The following is a 19,998-nucleotide window of genomic DNA, read 5'->3' on the forward strand; positions in this document are numbered from 1 at the left end:
TTCGCCTATGCTCCCAAATCTTATTGTGGGTTCTGTCCCAGATATTGGTATATTGGATATGTTGTTTTTGTTCATCTCACATCCCGCTCGCTATTTGATCCCATTCACTCAACAAAAGAAAAGCAGTTTTCATCCTCTTTACGATTGACTGCGAGTGGTGCGCTTGGTGACCTCGCCCTTGGCCTTGTCGGCACCAGAAGCGGCAGCCTCGGACAGGTCCTTGGCCTTGTCACCGGCGGTGGCAGCCGCCTTCTTGGGGGCGGGGGCAGAAGAGCCGCCAAGGCTGACCAGGCCGACGATGATGGCAATGAGAGAAACGAAAACAGCGCCGATACCACCAGCAATCTCAGGGACAAACTTGATGGCCTCAATGGGGTCTCGCTGGGCAATGGTGACGAACAGGTCAAACTTCTCCTTGATGTAGGTGACGGGGTCATCGAGGAAGACGAGGTCAGAAGGAGACTTGGGGATGTCGTCAACCTTGGGCTTGTCAGCCTCCTCGAGAGCCTTCTCCACGGGGTGCTTGACGAAGAAGGTCTCGTCGGCCAACTTCTTGGCATCCTCAACGGAGTGGCCAATGTAGATGTTGTCAAAGAGGATGTTGTTGGTCATGGTCCAGATCTCAAAGCCAATCTATAAAGCACACAATTAGCACGCAGGCTTCTCTACAGTAGAATTAGGGCAAGGATATCAACTTACAGCGCCCATGGGCTCAAAGTTGGAGGGGGTCTTGTCCTCGTAGTAGTCAGGGTTCTTGATCTTGCGAGGAGCCCAGACACCCAGGTAAGCGGGGTTGTCAATGAAGGGAGCAGACCACTTGCCCTTGTAGTCAGGGTTCTTGATCAGAGGCTTGGTCCAAGGGCCACATCCCGAGATGTCGTCACACTTGGGGTTGGGGACGGTGGGAGCGATCCAGTCGCCATCTTCCTCATCATCCCAGTCCTCGGGCTTCTCAGCCTCGGGGTCGGGAATGACAGAGGGCTCGTTCTCAAGCCAGTCCTCGGGCTTAGTAGCCTCCTCGTCGACAATCTCAAAAGGAGCCTCCTCATCCCAGTCCTCGGGCTTCACGGCCTCGGGGTCAGCGATGCGGGCCTCGTCAACCCAGTCCTCGGGCTTGGAGTCCTTGGGGTCGTCAATCTCCGCGGGGGGGGTTGATGGCTGGGGTCAGGTCCTCAAGGAGGCTGCCAGCCTTGGTCTCAACACCGTTCTGCTGGATGGAGAAGGTGTTGTTGGGGTGGACAATGAGAGTGTAGAGCTCGGTGGTCTTGGCAATGTTGACCGAGGGAGCAGAGTTGAGGTGCTTCTCCTCGTACTCGCCCGTCTTGGGGTTCTTGTGGTTGACAATAAAGTGAACCCGGTTGTTGTGGCCACACTTGTCGGGGCCGAACATGATGACGTACGGGGTGGTGTTGCTGAACTCATCCTGGTGAAGAGCCTTGTTGTCCCGCAGGAGCTTCATGTAAGCACCGCCGCAGTCCAAGCCGTCTAGAAAGCGCACGCACAGGTCAGCACATGTCTACATGGCTTCATTTTGCAGATATTGGAATCCATTGCCAGGTGTCAACTTACTCTGGAACTTCACCTCGTACTGAACAACGAGGGTCTTGCCCTTGTTGTCAATCTTCTTGGGGAACTTGGCCGAGATGGCGTGGTGAGCGGCAGCGTTCTTGACGACAAGGCCCTTGTCGCCGTCGATACCCTTGTACTGGAAGGGCTCTTCGACAGACCACTCGCCAACGTAGGCCCATTCCTCCTCCGCGTTGTCCTTGTCGGAGGCGGAGGTGTCCTTCTTGGCGTGGGAAGGCTTCCACCGTGTCTCCCAGTCATCGGTGAACTGCTCAAGGAAGTCTGCCTTGATGGTGGTGGGCTAATAGGAATGATGTTAGCATAAATTCGCAGCATGGCTCTACGAACCACAATGTTGCGTTTCCGCATTCACCACGAAGAGAGAAGGCAGCTTACAGTAAAGGTGGGGAGTTCCGGCACAGCCTTGGACTCTTCCACTTCCTCAGCATACGCGACGCCAGCGAACAGAGCCGCGGCGGCGGCGACGGTGTTGAACTTCATTTCGGGAAGCACAACCTGGCCAACAGGACTGAAATCACTGCAAAAAAAAAAAAAGAGTATACCAAGGCGCAGAGCGCAAACGAGGATGCTTTAGAGAGTGCGGGGGGGAGAGAAGAAGAAAAAGGAAGTGATGCCTATAGCAGGGCAGTCCCAGCGCTCGAAGAGAAAGATGATTTCTCAAGAGTTTGGTTGGAAAAAAAGAAGAAAGAAAAAAAAGAAGAGTTCAGATGCGCGCGGCGACACTTGAAGAAGGCTGGGGAAAAGGCCGGCCAAGGTTGTTGAGGACACGTAGAAGCTATCCAGGGCCACCACCAAAATTTAGCTGCCCAGGTTTAGTTCTTTGATGCGGGGGTCCAGCTGCCAGGCTGGGTTAAATCGCAAAATGTACGTACCCGAGCTCATCGGAAGCAGCGCAATTCGCCAATCAGCGGCGCTGGAAGCGACGAGAATAAAGTCCCGGATGAGCTCCTTTGGCGCCGCTGCAACCCACGTGTGGGGCCTGGCCTGCTGATTGATGCTGCAAGTACTAAACAATCAAATCTTTTTTTTTTTTTTTGAAGTCTGGTATCAATTCCTTTGGAGATGTAGACAGCCAACGCCAATTGAAACCATCACGCGAGCCAAAGCCATGACATGCAACAACACATGAAGAAACAAAGACCATTTAATCCATTCATAATGCAAAAGCCCCCCTGTTTCTGTACCCAAGCCGAATCAATTGATCGTATTACCCAGTTGGTCGCATCAATGTATTACCCGTGAGACGGAGGAGGGGAAATGGTGGAGGAGCCTGGCTAGACGGGCCAGAAGATGCCACATGTCCAATATTCGTGCTGAGCAAACGAGGTAACCTCGGATTAAGGTGCTCGCGGTGCTGACACAAGGATCGCTTCTTTTTGTATCATTGCATGCAGCACGAGATATGCTGTCCAATATTGCTGTGACTATTTTTCTTTTTTTCTCTTCCTTCAACCTCTTTGTTTCTCTGCACGCAACTTGTTTTTTTTCCTCCCCAGCACTATGGAGAGCCTAAAACTTTTAGCAAATCGATCGATTTCTAATGCACACAAGAGCTGCCCCATTAATGTGACAAGCCGCTAAGTTTGCGGCTATTAATAGGAAGTTTGCACCAGAGAATCGTACAGAGAGGGCACCGCTAAGGCACTAGCCCGTGCAGATGTGCCGAGAATATTGTCGGGAACGGGCTATTCAACGTCTGGAATGGCGTATCTTGTCAGCGACTGTAATTTCATTTCAGAAACCAGAGAAATCATTATGACATTACCTTTTTTTTTATCAATACTCTCAATGCAATTCATTGACTTTGTGGCTGGTACAAAGATGTAGCCAATGACTCTGTAACCATCCGGGTAACCTTGTCTACCAAAAGTTGCACATTACATCAGACAACACGTGTAGATGTATGCAAGACAAATTGCGCACATGCAATTATCAACTAGTTTATGCAGTGCGTGTACTACGGCTTCGGATTAGTAGGCTTGCAAGACATGAGTAATAATTGGGCTTTTATCACTCCGTGGTACTACTTGGTAGATCGCATGTCTACATACGATCTGCGCATGGTCCACATCAGATGATTGATGGCACGATACGCTCACTGGTCCGAGTGTCAACGGCGGTCAACTTTGATATCGGGAATAAAATGAATGATTGAATGCAGCTCGTTATCATGTCAGGTATGAAGGCTTCATAACATCACAGATGGGCAAAGGAGATGACAAATTGTTAAGCTGTCCAAACAGGCTCTTTTGGTATTATTATCCCTATCCAACCAATCCATATTACGTTTTTGTGGTTAAATACACACACAAGATCGTCATTAAATCCTCAAACCCATGAAAATTAAAACCCCCCTTTGACATTATCCAAGACTGAAATTAAAAAGATAGCAAAAGACAACAGGGATATCTCAGAAATTACATGGCCAGAAGGGCAGCAATGACGCCAACAAAGGCACCGCCAGAGGCGATGATGGCGGGCGCAGCGTTGTGGGTGGAAGTCTGGGCGGCAGCAGAGCCAGTCTTGGAGCTGGAGGCGTTGCTAGACTTGGTGGCAGAGCCGGTGGGAGCAGGGCCAGTCTCGGTGCCAGTGGAAGAGGAGCCAGTGCCGGTAGGGGCAGCGGCGGTGTCAGTGTTGGAGTTCTGGGCGTTGTTGCCACCAGCGGCGCCGGTAGCCTCAGGAGTGCCCTTGGAGGAGATGAAGTAGTTCTTGCCGATGCAGCCCTGGACGCAGTCGCCATAGGCCTTGTTGTCAGCAGCGGTGCCCTTGCCCTGGGGGCAGGCGGCGACACACTGGGTGGTGGCGTTGACCTGGCCGCGGTCGGGAGAGGGGACCTGTGGAATGTACGTGTAAGTCATCTCATCATACAGGATTGATAATAGTAGCCATGGGCCACTCATTCACTCTGCTCTTCTCATCCATGCCTTCAAAGACAAGGGCGCGAGAACAGAGAGAAATAAGTGGCAATATGAGACGTGGGATCAACATACAGCAACGCAGTGAGCCTGGCAGTTGACGTCGCCCTCGGCGCAAGCCTTGAAGCAAGCCGCCTGGGAGGCCTGGGCAGGGCTCAGAGAGGCAGAGGTAGGCGGGGCAGAGGCAGTGGACTCGGCAACGGCCACGACGGCGAAGAGGCCGGAGAGAAGGACGGAGAAACGCATGGTGACGGAAGTGTTTGTTTTTTTGTTGTGGGTGTTGACAAAAAGATGGGCTGACTCTGAGAGGTCGTTGGAGTATGAAGCACACGAACGAATGTGAGCGATGAACCGAAAACGAAGGACGATCGAGATGATGAGGAGGAAAAGAAGAAGAGATAGAAGAGGAGCAAAGGAAAGTTTCTACGCCGAGGAGCAGGGAATCTCCCTTTAATAGTACGAGCACCCTCAAGAACGCGGCCGAGAAAAGTCCCAAAAGCCAAGGCGCCCCAAGGCGCGTAACGAGCTTTCGTAGCTGGGAGACCAAGAACGCACTGGCGGCAAGCCTCGCCGTTGTTATTTTCGGCGCACAGTACGGGTCTTGTACCGGGCCCTTGTGCTGGCAAAAATTGGGGTGCGCGAGAGACAAAAAACCTGCTGGTCTTTAAAGGGGCCCCGCCCAAGCATTGCTGCTAAGCTGCCCTCGATGCTACGATACGGGAGCCGTTGTAGGTACCTGTGTTACTAGTAGTCTGGAGCCTCCAAAGTAAACATTGGAAGAGGCCCGAAAAGCCCAGCCATGGGAGCCATTGAATCCAGCAGAATCGTCACAACTGCGATTGCGGCATATGGCATACGTAGATGGAGTCGACGTCCGATTTCTTTGTGGCAGCGGCGCAAAAAGCCAAGGCGGCGCCTTTAATTGCGTGGCGCCGCGATGCAGCTGCAATCAAACCCGCTGCAACCCCCCCGACTTTGGGCAGTCGATGCCGTGGCGCCTGAGATTCTGCTTGGCCCGGCTCGCTGTGGCACTTCCGCTGCGCTTTGCCTCGTAAAACAGCCGAAGATCCAACGTTGCGGCGAGCTTGCAGCCTACACACGAGTTTTTTTGGCTCGTATCCAGCCGTGGCGATGGGCGCTCGATGCATGAATCTGCCCAACCCTCATCTGCCGTTCTGCTTTCGCTGCCTTTCCCACCAGCCATTGACTGCTCTGTGCCAAATCACAGCCTATTTCGCCGCGGCTTGCGTGCGATGCGGTCATTGACTCTTGTCGGCATCTCGGCCAGGCCATGGGTCCCAGAGAGGCTGTGTGCGGCTTGTGGGACGGACCACCTCTGAAGGCCTGCAAGTGCACTACTACTTGTATCTGGCCCTGGCTCCCTGGTTCCAATCTGTCTTGTTCATGCGGAGCAAGGCCTCTTGTTGCATGTTGCCTTGCTTCTTCTTTTTCCTTCTTCTTGTTTCGCGTATCCATGTCAAGAGAATGTCACCAGCATGAAAATGAAGCTTCTTCATGGGCCTCTCCCCCGTTTCCCCATCGCCGATTTGTCTCCCCGCTGCTCCAGGCCATACTGGGCCCAGCAGCATACCTACCACATCGCCATCAACAGCCGTGTGTACTGGCAAGCATTATTGGCTGATTTGCTCCATTCGCCTAAGGCCTGCAGGGGCATGAAGCGGCGCTAGGGCGGCCCATCCCAGCGAAGCCCTTCTTGGTGGTTGAATTCTAGTGACTAAGACAAAGGTTCAGGCCGTATTTTGAATTTGATCGTCCTCTGGAATCCGTCACACGGTTACAATGGTTGAGTAATAACATCAACATTGATTGCCACTCTCCGATATCTTTGAGATATAAATTGCTTTCAGACCTCTAAACGCGTCACGAATATCCGCCAGCGTCAACGCCCCAATAGATACGAAAGGGGGAGGCTTACAGTTGGCGCAAAGCCAAAAAGAAGGGCTGCCGAAAGCCAAATCTCGATAGCAAAGCAAGCAGTTGCCAGCTCGCCACTCAATTTGCCTGATACTACGGCCCTTAGCCCGTGAGACTAGGCGCTCTAGCCTGTGACTTCCGAGCCACCAGGGGTTGCGGCGCTCCCCTTGGCTTGGGATACAAGCCCGGCCCAGTTCCGATTCTGGTCTTCGTACTGTGCCTTTAGATGCGAAAAAAAGGCTTTGGCTCCTTCTTATACGAGGGCTCCATTGGCGATCGGTGCATGGCCGTGCCAGACGGGGGCAAGATTCCGAGGGGGGATCTAACCACTTCGCGGCTGGCCAAGCTGACCGCGGCCCCTGGACAGAGGAACATCTGCTCCTTGCGCAGCTGAAAGTCGTATGCACGGGCAGAGCCAGCGACATCCGCCTCTGTCCTGAGGATAGGACCGCAATTTCCACAAAATCTTTGGGCGCCAAAACCTTGGACTCGGCCGCCCCAGGCCTTGTGACCTGGAGATGGAGCTTGGTGACGATGGAGTCCCGAGCGGCAGTACTTTCTCTCAGCTTGGGAAATGGGGCGCTCGGCTCATTGCGGTTCGGTGACAGTCACCAGCTGCTAGGTCTTGTCTTGATACTTTCAGCCGTGATCCTTGATGCGTGAGTAGGCAGATACAGTACGATGGTCAAGATGAATGCCATAATACCCCTTGGAGCTGCAGCACTAGGCAGCTGCTACTGCAAGTCCTGCAGCGGTACGTGTAATGCGGGTTCTTGGATTGATGTTTGATGTTATAATCTCAGGACCGGCTTGACCCTACATACAAGTGTCTGAGACAATTGTATCACAAGAGTTGTGAGGGGGAAAAAAAGATACTTTTATGAGTCCCCCTTTTGCCTCCTCGCTTCTCGCAGAGTCCATATTATAAAGTGCGGCCTAGCAACAGCAAACGCGGACAAACGCGTTGACGATCCCATCCTGTGATTCGCCCTTTGCCCCCTCGAGCCAATGAGACGAGCTGGTTTACAAGATTGAAATGAGGTGCTGAAACAGCTGTCAGCGAGGGCAAACGCTTAGTAACTAGGGCGTCGTTTTCGACCAACCACGAAGCAAGGAGAGAAAGCATCCAAGTGCAGGAAATCAGGTACCGAGCTATAAGCACACTAACAACTGCAAGCGGCGTTTTCTTAAGCAAAAGACGACACACTGCGGTACATGCGAAAGTACCTACAAATCGAGATTCCGATGCGCTTTTCACCATGGCAATCTCGGCCTACCTACCTATTGTTCTCAGTGTGAAAAAGACGTCAATTGCTTCGTGTTTCTGCCCCATAGTATAGAGATCCCCGGATCAAATCTTATCTTACTTGAAGTAATCGAGATCAAATCACTTTTTTTTATTTTTAAATGATGAGGTGGTCCTTGCGCGACCTCCCAGCAAGCAGCCCACGTTTTTTTGGTGCTGCTCCTACCTATCGTAGCCAAGTTTCGTCATTTTCCGCGTATGGAGGGGGCGGGCAAGGGAAAGAAAAAAAAAAATAGGTGCACTAAATTGAGAGGGGCAAAAAGAGCTGCTCTAACACGCAACGAACAGCTCCTATATTGGTTGAAATAACTTGTCGAGAGAGAAAGAGGCAATTTAATTGCTACGGCCTGCATTTAATTTATTAATTTTTGTTTCCATATACAAGTCCTTTCACAATGGCCGAGGCTGCTGCTGTTGAGAACCCGGACCAGCTCATCACCTCGACGGACCCTGAGCACCCTGCCAACCTCATCCCTTCGCTGTGCGCCAAGTTTTGGACGTTGGGATGGGTTACTGGCACGGGGGGAGGATGTTCGATTAGAGACGAGTAAATGCCCCCTTGCCCTTGATCAAGCTTATTCCGGTTTGCCCAAATATATTACTCGGTGATGAAGCTTGAAAAGATGACGTTGATGAGCTTCATCTCTTGTGCCATCTCAAGTGAGAGGATCGAGGTATAAGACTCAGATGACAATACAACATCGTCTCACTCACAACACACCCACTCATATATACCCATCTCACAACTTGTAACAACCCCCAACTGACGCAGCTCCAGCAACCTCGTCTACCTCGCCCCCTCGGGCGTCCAAAAAGAACTCATGAAACCAACCGACATCTACGTCCTCTCCCTCAAAGACCAGGATCCCGCCCACAGGCAGCAACGCACCTATCTCCGCTCCCCTCCCACCTACAAGCCCTCGCAGTGCACGCCCCTCTTCCTCGCCGCCTTCACCCGCCGCGGCGCCGGCTGCTGCATCCACACGCACTCCCACTGGGCCGTGCTCGTCACGCTGCTGCTCGAGGCAAAGGGCAACAGCCGCGTCTTTGAGATTAACAACATTGAGCAGATCAAGGGCTTTGGGAAAGGCTTCGGCAAGGTGGGCAACCTGGGGTACCATGACACGCTGAGGATTCCGGTCATTGAGAACACGCCGCACGAGGAGGACTTGACCGAGTATCTGGAGGCGGCGATGGAGGCCTATCCGGATACGTATGCTGTGCTGGTGAGGAGGCATGGCGTGTACGTGTGGGGGGGATAATGTGCACAAGGCGAAGACGCAGTGCGAGAGGTGAGTTGCTCTTTTTTTTCCCCCTTTTTCTCTCCTTTTCTGTTATATGCTGACAGAGGTTTCGATTTATAGTCTGGACTATCTCTTCCAGCTGGCCGTTGAGATGCACCAGCTTGGCCTGCCTTGGATCAGCAACGTTGCCCAGATTGCTCCCCAGAGGTCCTAAGACGATGTAGGGTTAAAGAAAGAAAACAAATAGAGAAACGGAGAAACATCAACTTGAGAATTGGATTTAGATTGGAGTTAAAAAGGGTGTAGGACCCATCCCATCTTTTAACAAGTTGGGATAAAGTCATGAATATTAAGTCTTTATATATAATTCTCGCGTTGTGCATATTTTTATTCTTATAGCTCGTCTCTCGGTCGTATATCTTCCACAACCACCTCTGCAGATTCCCCTCCTCGCAAATCATCAACATCTTCAACGTCTCCAGGTATCGCCCCCAACTCATCAGCCTCATTTACCGCATCCACAATCTTTCCAACTCTCTCAACCATAGACTCCCCATCATCATCCCTCTCCTCCTCCGCTACCTTTGGTTCCCGTCCCACCTTTGCAGTAGGCAAGCTCTCATCCGGAATTCCATCCACCCGAATCTCCCCATCAATCACCACCCCAGCCTTTCCAGACTGCCCAGGCTCCCGACTACCGCTCTGCATCACCGCTCTTCCAGCCGTTGACCCAACCCCAAAGACAACCCGCAGCGGCAACCACAGAAGCCACCACAACGGCCCATACAGGATCCTCCTAAACACAAGCCACGCACCCGTCACCATCAGCATGTACAGCGCCGTCTGCAAATACCACGTATCGCTCTTCTGAGATTTAAGCAGCGTGCCCAGCAGATCCCTCGAACTGGCCAGCATGCCATCCAGCGAAGTATACGACTCATCCAGCTTCTTCAACGCCGCCGAAGACTCCGTCAGCGTCTGCCGCGCAAACTCGCTCTTTGTCAGCTCCGACGCAATGAGGGCGTGCGTCCGTCGCAGCGCATTCGTGACGTTGCTGCTTGCGCCCACCGTCTGTCGGTCTTCTTCCGAAAGACTGGATTGCAGCTGGCGGTTCTGATTGTAGCTGGGTCGTAGAGGTCGAGATATAACTTGCGATTGTTCCGCGCTGCCGCCGTCGGCGGAGGTGTTTGTCTCTGAAATGGGCTCGGACAAGGACTGTACCATGAGCTGTCTTTCCAGCCTCTGTGCTCGCTCCAAGCTCTTCTTCGCTGATAGACGTGCTTTTCGAAGTGATGATCGATGGCTAGACGAGAGTAGTTATTTAGCATGTGCCCAAGCTCGGGATATCAGACCCATATTCAGTGTCCTCCTTACCTAGCCAATTCCTGTCCTACCCTCTCAATCCCATCCTCGAGCCTCTCCTTCTCATGCCCGCTTCGCCGCAGATATTTTGCCTCTTCACACAACAACTGCTGGTCTTCCAGTCCAGTCTTCAATATCAAGCCGGCTTCTGCGCTGAGTTCTCCGCTCACGCTCCCTTCTTCTTCGATATTCAAAGGCACGGATCCCGGTTGAAATTCCACATTGGCCAGTCGATCAATCAGTTCTCTTAGCTGCGCCGTGGTCTCTTGCAAGGCAGCCAGCCGTTCCTGAAGTCCCTCTAGAGACATCTTTGCCGTTTGAAAAAAAAAAAGTCGCAGCAAAAAATTTGGTTCGTATTTAAAAAAAAAAAATAAAATAAAACAAGCATCTCGAAACTCTGATAGCTAGACAACTTTCAAAGCTAACATGTCATCATTGGCTCAGCGTGGACAGCAAGGTACCTTGTATAGCGATATGCTTCTATCGAGTCTCTACCAAATTTCGACACCATCCCACTATCGACAAAGCCGTACCAGCTGCGACAAAAGGTTTAATTCTCGCCTCACGCCTCAGTGACCTCCCGCTCCAACCGACAAGATGATTACCAAGTTCATGACCGAGGTCACGGCCAAATTCAACCCCTTCTCGACATGCGCTAAGCCCGCTCGCCTGTTCCTGACTTTCCTCCCGCCAAACGTTCGTGCCAACGGAACGGTCGTCAACACGGCTCTGCTGCCGAGAGATTCTGCAGAGAGCAGCTCATTAAGAGTCAAATTCAGTACGCCTACACTGAAGGAAGGAAGGTGTGATGATTGAGAAAGGTGCTAATTCGTTTTGCGCAGAGGATGGCAAGGAAATGGACTTCAACTGCTCAAAAATCAACATCAAGGGTTTAGTCGAGGAGGTCGACCGTCACTCGCGCCAACTACAAAAGGCCGCAGATTTGTCCGAGTAAAAATACTACAAAAATTTGTCTATACTTTATGCATTGACGGCGTTACGCGGGGCAGGGATACGGCTTGAATAAGGCCAATGTGGACATCACTAGATATTGTACGATATACGTTGTCATGAAACTTTTTTTTTCTTTTCCAGTACTTTTTACTGCAGGGCTTGGATTTTACGCCCGCAGGGTATACACTATCAAACACTAAACATCTGATACATGTGACGCCAGCAAAAAGTGCTCATCGTTAAATTATGCCTACTAAGCAGAAGCACCGCTGATGAAGAACCACTTGTCAATGGAAGCGTCGATCTTCGCGGGGGGGAGCTCCTCGTGAGGAGGCAGAGGAGGCAGAGATTGAGCGGGAACGCGGCTAGGAGAGTGCTCAACAGTCGTGTTGGTGCTAGAGCAGAAAGAAAGAGTTAGTCAGGCCGAACTATTTGCTGTCATATGGGCAATTGGGACTTGGACTTACGTGGAAACGCTGCCAGGCTGGGTCTTGCCGGTAATGAGGCGCTCCCAGGCCTCAGCACACTCGCGGATGACGTCCATGGCGTAGCTGTTGTTCTGTTAGCTAAAAGCTCTTTGAAAACTCTCCACGGGTAGAAAAGACACATACGCCTTGTTCTTGCACTCGCCAGTGAAGGCGAACTGGTTCTCGGGCTTGCCATCAGGGATCTTGTAGATACGGAACCACTCGTTGGTGGCACGGAGAAGGCCAGGCAGGTGGCGCTCAACGTCCTCGACGTCGTTGAGTTTGGGGGCCAGGGGGTCGTTCACGTCAATGACAATGACCTTCCAGTCAGTCTCCTCCTCGTCGAGAAGGGCCATGACACCGAGGACCTTGACCTGCTTGATCTGGCCGGGGTAGCCAACAAGCTCGCCGATCTCGCAGACATCGAGAGGGTCGTTGTCACCCTTGGCCTTGGTCTCGGGGTGAACGGTGTTGGGGTCCTCCCAGGTCTAGAGCGCACCGCATTGTTAGTTGTTATTCTTGTATCAAAAGAGAAATTGGCCCCTTTGGTCAGAGAGCTGAAGTTGGGTATAAAGAAAAGGTGGCATCGCATACCTGGGGGAAGGCACCGTAGTTCCACAGGTAGCCCTTGTGGGGGAAGCAGTTGCGGACAAAGCGAAGCTTGCCCTTCTTGATGTCCTGCTTGATGGGGTTGAGGAGCTCCTCCTTGGAGATCTACGAGAGAAGAGGCCACAAACGTCAGTATGCTGAAAAGAGCGGTGCCTAAAAAACGAGGGGCAGCAAAAGGGGGGAGATGATCAAGGTCGGATTCAGATGCGCTCATGTCTTGGATGAAAGACAAGGACGGCAGCGAATTCAATCCAGATCCAATCAATTGCCACAATTGCGAACTCACCTCAAGCTTGCCGTTGGTCCATCGAGGAATCTCGACAACCATGTTCAGGATGGTCTGCTCCTGGTTGGCAAACAGAGGAATATCGTGGAAGGGGGACACGGGGACGCCATCCTTCTCGATGTAGACGCGGTGCTCCAGAGTGTTCTGGGCGGCAACCTTGCGGACGGTGTATCCAGACATCGTGGCGGCTTGTGCTGGTGATGAATCCGAATTGCTGTTCAGATGGCGAGCAATTTGGGCGGTTCGCTGGAAGGGTTGGGAAGCTTGCGAGGAGGCGGAGGAGTTTTGACCCGATGGAGGGGGCGGGGCACGCAGACCCATCTTGGCAGCGATAGGGAGAGGGATAGCTGTAGGGAGAGGGACAGCACTGTCGGCGCCTGTAGTAACACCGTCTACAGGCCTACCAGAGCCCTGTGTCCGGGCAGCGTCAGAGGCAGCGGAAATGGAACTGTACAGGCGAGGCGTCGTCCAGCATGCGCCGCTGTGATTGGGCAGGGAGACTTGGCCACGCAGACTCTGCCACCTGAGCTGCAGTGCACGGCGAGCCAACATGGGCAAAGGTCTGGAGATCGGATCGAGGCTCTCTTTAACGGGCAGCAGGATAAGGGGATGGGGGCCAATGGGTAAGATGCGTTTATTTTGGTCCTTTCCGGATTCTCTAGAATATCAACCTCACGGGGGGCGAGTTCGGTTGATTTGGGCCTATGACCGAGGTTCGTAGCAGGCTTTTCAGTGCCGGAGTGCACCACGGCTGCCGGAGATACGGGGCGGCAAAGGAAATCTGTACTGTATGTGCATGCGAGGCGGTAAAGCCCAGGAGGCTCGAGCTTTACTACGGCTGTTTTAATGCGGGGCTGTTAGGGAAATGGTTCCGGCAAGTACCATAGCACGCAAATTGATACGTAATTGTACATGGACACCAGCAATGCTCAAACATCCTCGCCATCTCTACCCGTACAGGGTAATTATCATTGGAACAACACCCCCAATTCCAACCCTTCGATCCCTCAAGAGAAGATATGAGATATCATTACATACATATACCTATTCTAGTAATATATCTTTTCATGCTTGAATATGTAATACTTCATTGTCTTCTTGAGAGATATGCTGGATCCATTCGTGTAATCTGCTGAGACACATTTCTCTAAACGAAGCTCTATTGTTCATGACTACAGGTAAAAAAAAGTACCCAACTTGCTAAAATCAGTTGGATAAAATAGATATGTGTCCTACAGCGCCCAAGAAACAAAAAATAATCCACCCAATCCATATAGATAAGCCCGAGCTGGTTGCCCAATCCTCCTGCCAGACTCCTTGCGTAGACGCCAACAAAAAGGACACCTGAAAACCCCCTTTCCATGTCAAAGCCATACCAAAGTTCCAACAGCTGATTCAGCTTTGCGCCACTCCCCAGCCGTTGATATTAACTTGCTGGTCGACTTCGTCCGCAGTCTCTTCTACTAGTATCCCGCTTCCTCCTGGAGCTCTGTACCTGTCATCCGGCTGATACTCCTTGAGATTAGCTTCGGCGTCACTCAGCACTTGGTGAGCTTGAACTCCATGCTCGTAGGGCACATAAGGCTCTCCCGGCGCGACTATGTTAGCGTCAAGGAGCTCGAGGAGGCGAAAGCCGTGCTTGGCCAAGATGACTTCTTTCTCGGCGCGCTCAATAGCAGCAGCCAGCTCGATCTGGAACGCTTCCCTGAAATTTTGGCGAGTCTGTGAAATGTAGGATCAGTAAACTGTGCCCGGTCTGCCAATCAGCAGAAAGCAGAGGCACTTACAAGATTTGTCAACTGCGCCTCAGCAACCAGACTCTCGGCCTCTACCCTAACAAGCTCCTGCTCCAGCGCGGCCAGTTTGATGTTTTGAGAAGGGGTCTTTGTTCTGATTTTCTGGATTTTATCCAACACCCTCATCTTTCTGTTGCGGATCGGTTGAACAATCTTCTCAATGTTGCGGATGATCTTGAGATGGCCACGCGCATCTTCTAGTGCAGTGGCGTAAGGCTCTGACAATTTGCCCATCTCTTGAAGAAGAAGGCCGACCTTGCTGGATATGTCGACGATGGCCTCATCTCCCGAATTCTTGCCCCACTCGCAGATTTGCCTGCCAATTTCCACACGGTCTATACCCGCGGACTTGTATGCTTCGATGAGGCCTTTGTCATTCTTGATAATGCGGTATTGCTTTCGCGAGAGCTCGGGTTGAATGTAATCCAATAGCTTAGAGAGCGAGACAGAGCTCCGGGTCTTTGGCGGCGGATGTCCCGTAATAGAATGAGGCGATGCGCAATTATCCCTAATTGGAGCAGAGTTAGACCATGCCTCTTGGATACTGAGCCCCCGATTCCATGGCTGGTCTGGGGCGGTATCATCGAAAGATGCTTGAAAGGCATGTTGGGACGGCGCGACGGGCGATAAAAAAGAAGTTTGGGACATGATGAAATGATATGATGAGAATAGAAAAGAATAATCGGCCCAAAAAGAAGAGTACTGTGTGGATGGAAATATGGGAAGAAGAGAAAGACATGGAAATCACTTACATGGTGTTTATTTTCTTAGGTAAATCCTCAATCTTAACTTGGAAGGCGGCGTTCTAGTATAATTCGCAGGAGCACTGGATCCAAGGCCCCTTCTAGCTCAGAAAACTTGAATTACTTTATTTAAATGCGAGCAAGCCCAGCATTTTGAGTTGCATCTTCTGTCATGTCTGAGGAAGCCAGCTCGAACCGAAAAAATGAAACAAAGAAGCAAGTAAGTGCTGCTTCAAGGCCTCAGGAAACAAATGAATTGCAAACAAAGCAGAACGAGCACTGAATCAAAGAAATATGCCCCTCTATTTTATTTTAGAGCATGGCCGGCGAAAGGATGATTGAAGATGTGAACATTGTGTCGCAAAACATTGCTTGCTACAATCCACGAGATCATTGCCAGCTTGAGGTGATGTTGCCAATGTGAAGGCACATTGTCTCTTGCTGCTAAATGCGTCTTGAAAGGCACAAATAAAGCTAGGTAGTGCAACAAATCGCGCACTTGAATTGAAAGCAGTGAAGATAGAGGGTCTGATACGGGCTGCGATATCCCAACTTTGGAGATGGGCTGAGCCTATGATGTCATCCTGGTATTCCCATATTGCGAGACAAGAAGCAGGCATTGTGTAAGTGCAGACAGCAGCTTTGACTGGGGGAGATGTGAAATGCTCTTTGGATAAAGTAAATGCAATCGCTGATGAGGCGCTCTTCATGGGATGGGTCATGACGATGTCGACATCATTTCGTTCAATATTGTGGCTACTGGTTCGCTGCATGTGCTCAGAAGCGGAAGTGATTTGCAGTCGGATCATTGAAAGGCTGGCACCTGAAAGGGCGATCTAGATCATCTAGACAAAGCAAATATACATGTACGCTTTATAAAAAAAAAAAAACCAGATAAAAAACAAACAGATAAAGAGTAGATTGATGTTTCCAACGCCGTCGTCGCATAATCAGAGTCTCATGAAGCCGTGGCTTGCCTCGTTCCCGTCATTAACCGCCCGCTACCCGACCTTTGTTTCCAAGACCTCGTATCATACCATATCCCATCCTCAGCCCAAAAACGCTGAACCTTGATAACACCGATTCCAATTCTGCGCGATCCGTCTTATCTTTCCCCCTCTAATTTTCTTCTTCTTTCATAGGTCGCCAGCATGGTTGAGTATTTACACGTAGCGGCTCTGCGTCGTCTCCTTGTACACAACTCTCGCCGGGATGACGCTGCGCCTGGTGCTGCTGGAGCTGATGCGCGGGCTGTATGTGCTGACCCGGGGGCTGCTGCTGTATCGCTCAACGGCCGTGCGGCTTGTTCGCGGCGAGTGCGACTGATGGGAAGCAGAATGGCGGTGGTGATGGTGGTAGTAGTCGACGCCGGAGTCACGGTATGAGTCGCGGTACGAGTCGCGGTACGACTCACGGTGTGGCCGTGCAGGAATGATTTCCTCCTGGTAGTAGTATTTGGCCTTTGGTTCCACTGAGAAGCACATCTTTGTTGAGTTGAGCAGGCGAGACTGGGGTGAGATGTAAATAGACTAGATGGGCTGCTGTGTCGCTGTGTGCCGCTTTGCTTGTTCGGAATTTGCAAACGAAAAAACCCTTTATAGACTTTCTATCTGGCTTGAAGACGAATGAAGAAAGGATGCTTTGGTATATGAAAGAAAAGATGGCTGGATGAATCCTCTTTCAAAGGCAGGGGGACCATCACGTTTCTTTAAATAAAACCGAGCTGTGACAGCCTATGACTACTTAGGTACCTACGTTTTGACGTGCACCACCAATCAGTGCCCGCAGCTTCGGCCAAGCTCATCCTCTTCGTCTTTCGTGTGGCTTTTTCTCACTCGTTCCCGTGGCCAAGTTTCTGAATCTCTGATCCCTGTCGAGCGGCTCGAGCTGCCTCTGGCCCTGCGCCACTCCACCATTTCTGCATGTTCGGCGAGAACGCAAGGCACTGCTCTAAAACAAAGTAAGAGGCTAGCTGCTTCAGAGCCAACCAAAATGGCACAGCCTCACCCCCAGTTCGCAGCTGTTGGTCTCGCCTTTGCCGAATGCAAATGAATATCTAGACTATTAGCAGCTTTGAGCTGGTTGAGCTGATGTATTTTGTTTGAACATGTTTTGAGCTTGGCTTAGCCCTTATGCGAGGGCACGCACCCATTTGGTTGGGCTTTTCTTGGGGCTGCTTTTTTCCTTGGCTCGCTGCTTAGGATGGACGCATATTCGCGCCATCACGACAGGACGCTAATGTCGTCATCGCAGCAGCTCTCCGTAGCCCAATGGGGACCTCCCCAGGGACTATCGCCAGCATCATTGTACAGATTCCCGCCGTGCTATGATGCCAGGCGCCGAAAACGATGACATAAACATTAGGAAAACAAGTCTGCTTGGATTTCTACATAGATACTACGCTGCTAATGCTGGCGGCGGTCTGAGATCTAATGCGCCATAGATGTAGCGGATCTCGCCCATCATTTGCCAGATCGAAATCGTCGTCTCAAACGCCCACTTAATGACACATCATCTAAAAATACCGCTCTCGTTTTTCTATCCGTCAAACATGGGGACCCAAAATAAAGTTATAGATTAATCTGATACAAGTTTTATTTGGGCGAGAATCCCACCTCCACCTTTCCAACCGCCCATGCCGCGGCGTACACAGCAAGCATGCTTCCAAACACCACCAGGGGCTTTTGGAGGGTGCTTGCCAATGGGGTGTCGTACGAGATGATCAGATCTCGGAATCGAAAGTCATCTACCAGGTTCCTGGCCTTGATCACAATGGCGGTTCGGCCAGTGGTGTCGAGATAGGTCTTGTGAACACCAACTGATGTCTCAACAATTGACGAATCGGGGAGATCGGTGTAGAATTTCACGTTCCTGGTTCCTGATTAGCAACAACTCCAAGTATTAAAGTTTACATGGATCGGATAGGTAGTATGAAACAAGGGCAGTACTTACTCTGATCCCTCAGGGAGGAGGACGCGGACGGTGACATCTTCGTATTCAACGCCCTCAACTTGCTTGGGTCCCTCGATGAATGGAACCTTGAGCACATGGCCTCCGCTGGCAGTGTTGCGCAGGACGTTGGCAGCATTGGTGTTCCAGCCAATGGTGAAGGGGTACTTCCAGCCACCAAACACAGGGTAGCGGGGCTTCAGCTCCAACATGGCCTCACGCTTGCTGCTCCTGAATCGAGAAGTCGATACGTTTCCAATGGCATCGGTGAAGTAGGGATCAACGCTACCAATCTGAAGCGGGTACTTGAGTTCCTTCAGTGCAGAGGAGGCGGGGTTGTAGTATAGAGACTGCGCCCACTTCACGCGGTTGAACTGGGAGGAAAGGTTGGCACCTCGGTGATACAGGGTGTATTTTTCCTCAAATGCCACGTTGCCGCCCCAGTGGCTGACCTCGATATCTCTCTCCAGCTCTGACACGTGGATCACAGGCTTGGTAAACTCGAATCTAATCTGGGCTGGGTAGACGGCGCCGGCAGGCTGTTCGTCAAAGGGTCCATACAGCAGCTTGCTACCGTGCTTCTCAGGATATTCCTTGCCCTCGCTATTGGTAAATGTGGTGTAGTCTGGGATGGTGACCGTCGACAGCTTGACCTCGGTCTTCTGCTTCAAGGTCGGGTATGCCGACGCAGCGTAGAGGGAGAAGTTGTATACCAAGTACTGCTGCTCGTCCTGCTCGATTGAGGCCGGGAGAGGGCGATATGGCTTTAGGTAGTACCATGAGATGGCGAGGGTCTGCTGGGCGCCAGCCTTTAGGGGTGCCGGCAATGTGATGCGGTAGTATTGAACGTCGCTGCATGCGATTGTTTAGCAAAATGAAGCTTCATCAATTGCCTAATGGCGACAATTGGCGCAAACGACAAGTAAACCTACCTCTGAGAACTATACTCGACTCGGTCGACTCCAAAGGGTCCAACCTTGTCATCTTTGCGATCTTTCGCCTCGATGCCACCGAGTCGAGCTATCTGATCCGCGGTAAACGGCACAAAGTATTCGTCTTGAGGCTTGCCAGAAACATTCTCAACCAAAACGTTGATTTGTTCCCTCGCAAAGCTCTTCTCGACCGAAACGACATGCACTAAGTTGTTGTTCTTAAAGACTGGTGGGGGCTTGAAGTCGGCAGGCAAAGAAGCGACAGAGAGGGCGCTGCAAGGACCAGCCAGGAGGCCCAGAAGCGTCGCTACAAACGATAACGACTTCATGGTGACGAGGGAGTGGAAGCGACGCTCATTGATTGTGCGTGCCCTGCGCAATGGGAGTCGGACTCGATCGCGAGACTGTGGCAGCTTGGCTCTTAGTGGGCAGCCCCAAAAAGCATACGTCGCCCATTCGATTAGCGACAGCGACGAGCTACAGGGGTGCTAATGGGAGAGCTCGGACCCAGCCAACCAGAGGCCGCGCTGGGGCTGTCCCGGCGTTATGAATTTCCGGGCTCGGAGTACAGACGAGGTACCTCTTCTTATCCTTGCCGTTTTGCTGCCCTGCTGAAGCTTGTTTCGCAGTGTGTGTAAGGTAGTGGAGACATGACGATAGCGGTGCATCCTTTCTTTTGTTTGCGGCATCTTCCTGAATCTGCCGGCAATGCTGGAAGGGTTACTATTGCACTATTACAGGATGAGATATAGCAATTGGGAAAAAAGATGTAATTGTGATTGTAAACTATAAAAAAAATGGATGGTTATAGCATGTTCGGCTGCCTGATGACCAGACAATAACGAAACAAAAACGCTCATATCTGCATCTGCTGGCAATTGATGGCAGTTGAAGCCACTAAAAGCTGCTCTCC

At 51.4% G+C, this 19,998-nt stretch overlaps 9 protein-coding genes across 9 annotated transcripts; 2 read left to right on the top strand and 7 right to left on the bottom strand.

Annotated features, from left to right (window-relative positions):
* Positions 1-138: 138 nt before the first annotated feature.
* Positions 139-708, bottom strand: TrAtP1_000768 (uncharacterized protein; the record flags this gene model as incomplete). Its single annotated transcript, XM_066110715.1, has 2 exons — positions 139-633; positions 700-708. The coding sequence occupies 2 exons, from the start codon at positions 706-708 to the stop codon at positions 139-141; spliced, it is 504 nt and encodes a 167-aa protein (XP_065966788.1).
* A 424-nt stretch (positions 709-1,132) lies between these two features.
* Positions 1,133-2,067, bottom strand: TrAtP1_000769 (uncharacterized protein; the record flags this gene model as incomplete). The annotated part of the gene is made up of 3 exons (XM_014090764.2): positions 1,133-1,485; positions 1,570-1,867; positions 1,963-2,067. 3 exons carry the CDS (start codon positions 2,065-2,067, stop codon positions 1,133-1,135), a joined length of 756 nt encoding a protein of 251 aa, XP_013946239.2.
* A 1,716-nt stretch (positions 2,068-3,783) lies between these two features.
* TrAtP1_000770 (uncharacterized protein) lies at positions 3,784-4,887 on the bottom strand. Its single transcript, XM_014090766.2, has 2 exons — positions 4,578-4,887; positions 3,784-4,421 (listed from the first exon to the last, which is right to left on the bottom strand). The coding sequence occupies exons 1-2, from the start codon at positions 4,746-4,748 to the stop codon at positions 4,005-4,007; spliced, it is 588 nt and encodes a 195-aa protein (XP_013946241.1). The 5' UTR covers positions 4,749-4,887; the 3' UTR covers positions 3,784-4,004.
* A 3,123-nt stretch (positions 4,888-8,010) lies between these two features.
* On the top strand, positions 8,011-9,355 carry TrAtP1_000771 (uncharacterized protein). The gene is made up of 3 exons (XM_014090767.2): positions 8,011-8,290; positions 8,522-9,035; positions 9,108-9,355. Exons 1-2 carry the CDS (start codon positions 8,139-8,141, stop codon positions 9,003-9,005), a joined length of 636 nt encoding a protein of 211 aa, XP_013946242.2. The 5' UTR covers positions 8,011-8,138; the 3' UTR covers positions 9,006-9,035; positions 9,108-9,355.
* On the bottom strand, positions 9,356-10,708 carry TrAtP1_000772 (uncharacterized protein). The gene is made up of 2 exons (XM_014090768.3): positions 10,362-10,708; positions 9,356-10,290 (listed from the first exon to the last, which is right to left on the bottom strand). The coding sequence occupies exons 1-2, from the start codon at positions 10,655-10,657 to the stop codon at positions 9,381-9,383; spliced, it is 1,206 nt and encodes a 401-aa protein (XP_013946243.1). The 5' UTR covers positions 10,658-10,708; the 3' UTR covers positions 9,356-9,380.
* Positions 10,709-10,737: 29 nt separating this feature from the next.
* TrAtP1_000773 (mitochondrial 54S ribosomal protein mL53) lies at positions 10,738-11,407 on the top strand. The gene is made up of 2 exons (XM_014090602.2): positions 10,738-11,127; positions 11,192-11,407. The coding sequence occupies exons 1-2, from the start codon at positions 10,947-10,949 to the stop codon at positions 11,302-11,304; spliced, it is 294 nt and encodes a 97-aa protein (XP_013946077.1). The 5' UTR covers positions 10,738-10,946; the 3' UTR covers positions 11,305-11,407.
* Positions 11,408-11,440: 33 nt separating this feature from the next.
* Positions 11,441-13,518, bottom strand: TrAtP1_000774 (uncharacterized protein). Its single transcript, XM_014090769.2, has 5 exons — positions 12,666-13,518; positions 12,365-12,484; positions 11,915-12,258; positions 11,771-11,854; positions 11,441-11,698 (listed from the first exon to the last, which is right to left on the bottom strand). Exons 1-5 carry the CDS (start codon positions 13,215-13,217, stop codon positions 11,557-11,559), a joined length of 1,242 nt encoding a protein of 413 aa, XP_013946244.2. The 5' UTR covers positions 13,218-13,518; the 3' UTR covers positions 11,441-11,556.
* A 210-nt stretch (positions 13,519-13,728) lies between these two features.
* On the bottom strand, positions 13,729-15,972 carry TrAtP1_000775 (uncharacterized protein). Its single transcript, XM_014090770.2, has 3 exons — positions 15,214-15,972; positions 14,453-14,969; positions 13,729-14,387 (listed from the first exon to the last, which is right to left on the bottom strand). Coding segments are annotated over exons 1-3 (846 nt in total). The 5' UTR covers positions 15,216-15,972; the 3' UTR covers positions 13,729-14,060.
* Positions 15,973-17,198: 1,226 nt separating this feature from the next.
* Positions 17,199-19,530, bottom strand: TrAtP1_000776 (uncharacterized protein). The gene is made up of 3 exons (XM_014090772.2): positions 19,086-19,530; positions 18,157-19,005; positions 17,199-18,075 (listed from the first exon to the last, which is right to left on the bottom strand). Exons 1-3 carry the CDS (start codon positions 19,412-19,414, stop codon positions 17,799-17,801), a joined length of 1,455 nt encoding a protein of 484 aa, XP_013946247.1. The 5' UTR covers positions 19,415-19,530; the 3' UTR covers positions 17,199-17,798.
* Between the last annotated feature and the right edge of the window lie 468 nt (positions 19,531-19,998).

Source organism: Trichoderma atroviride, chromosome 1 (assembly GCF_020647795.1).
Source record: "Trichoderma atroviride chromosome 1, complete sequence".
Classification (NCBI taxonomy): Eukaryota; Fungi; Ascomycota; class Sordariomycetes; order Hypocreales; family Hypocreaceae; genus Trichoderma; species Trichoderma atroviride.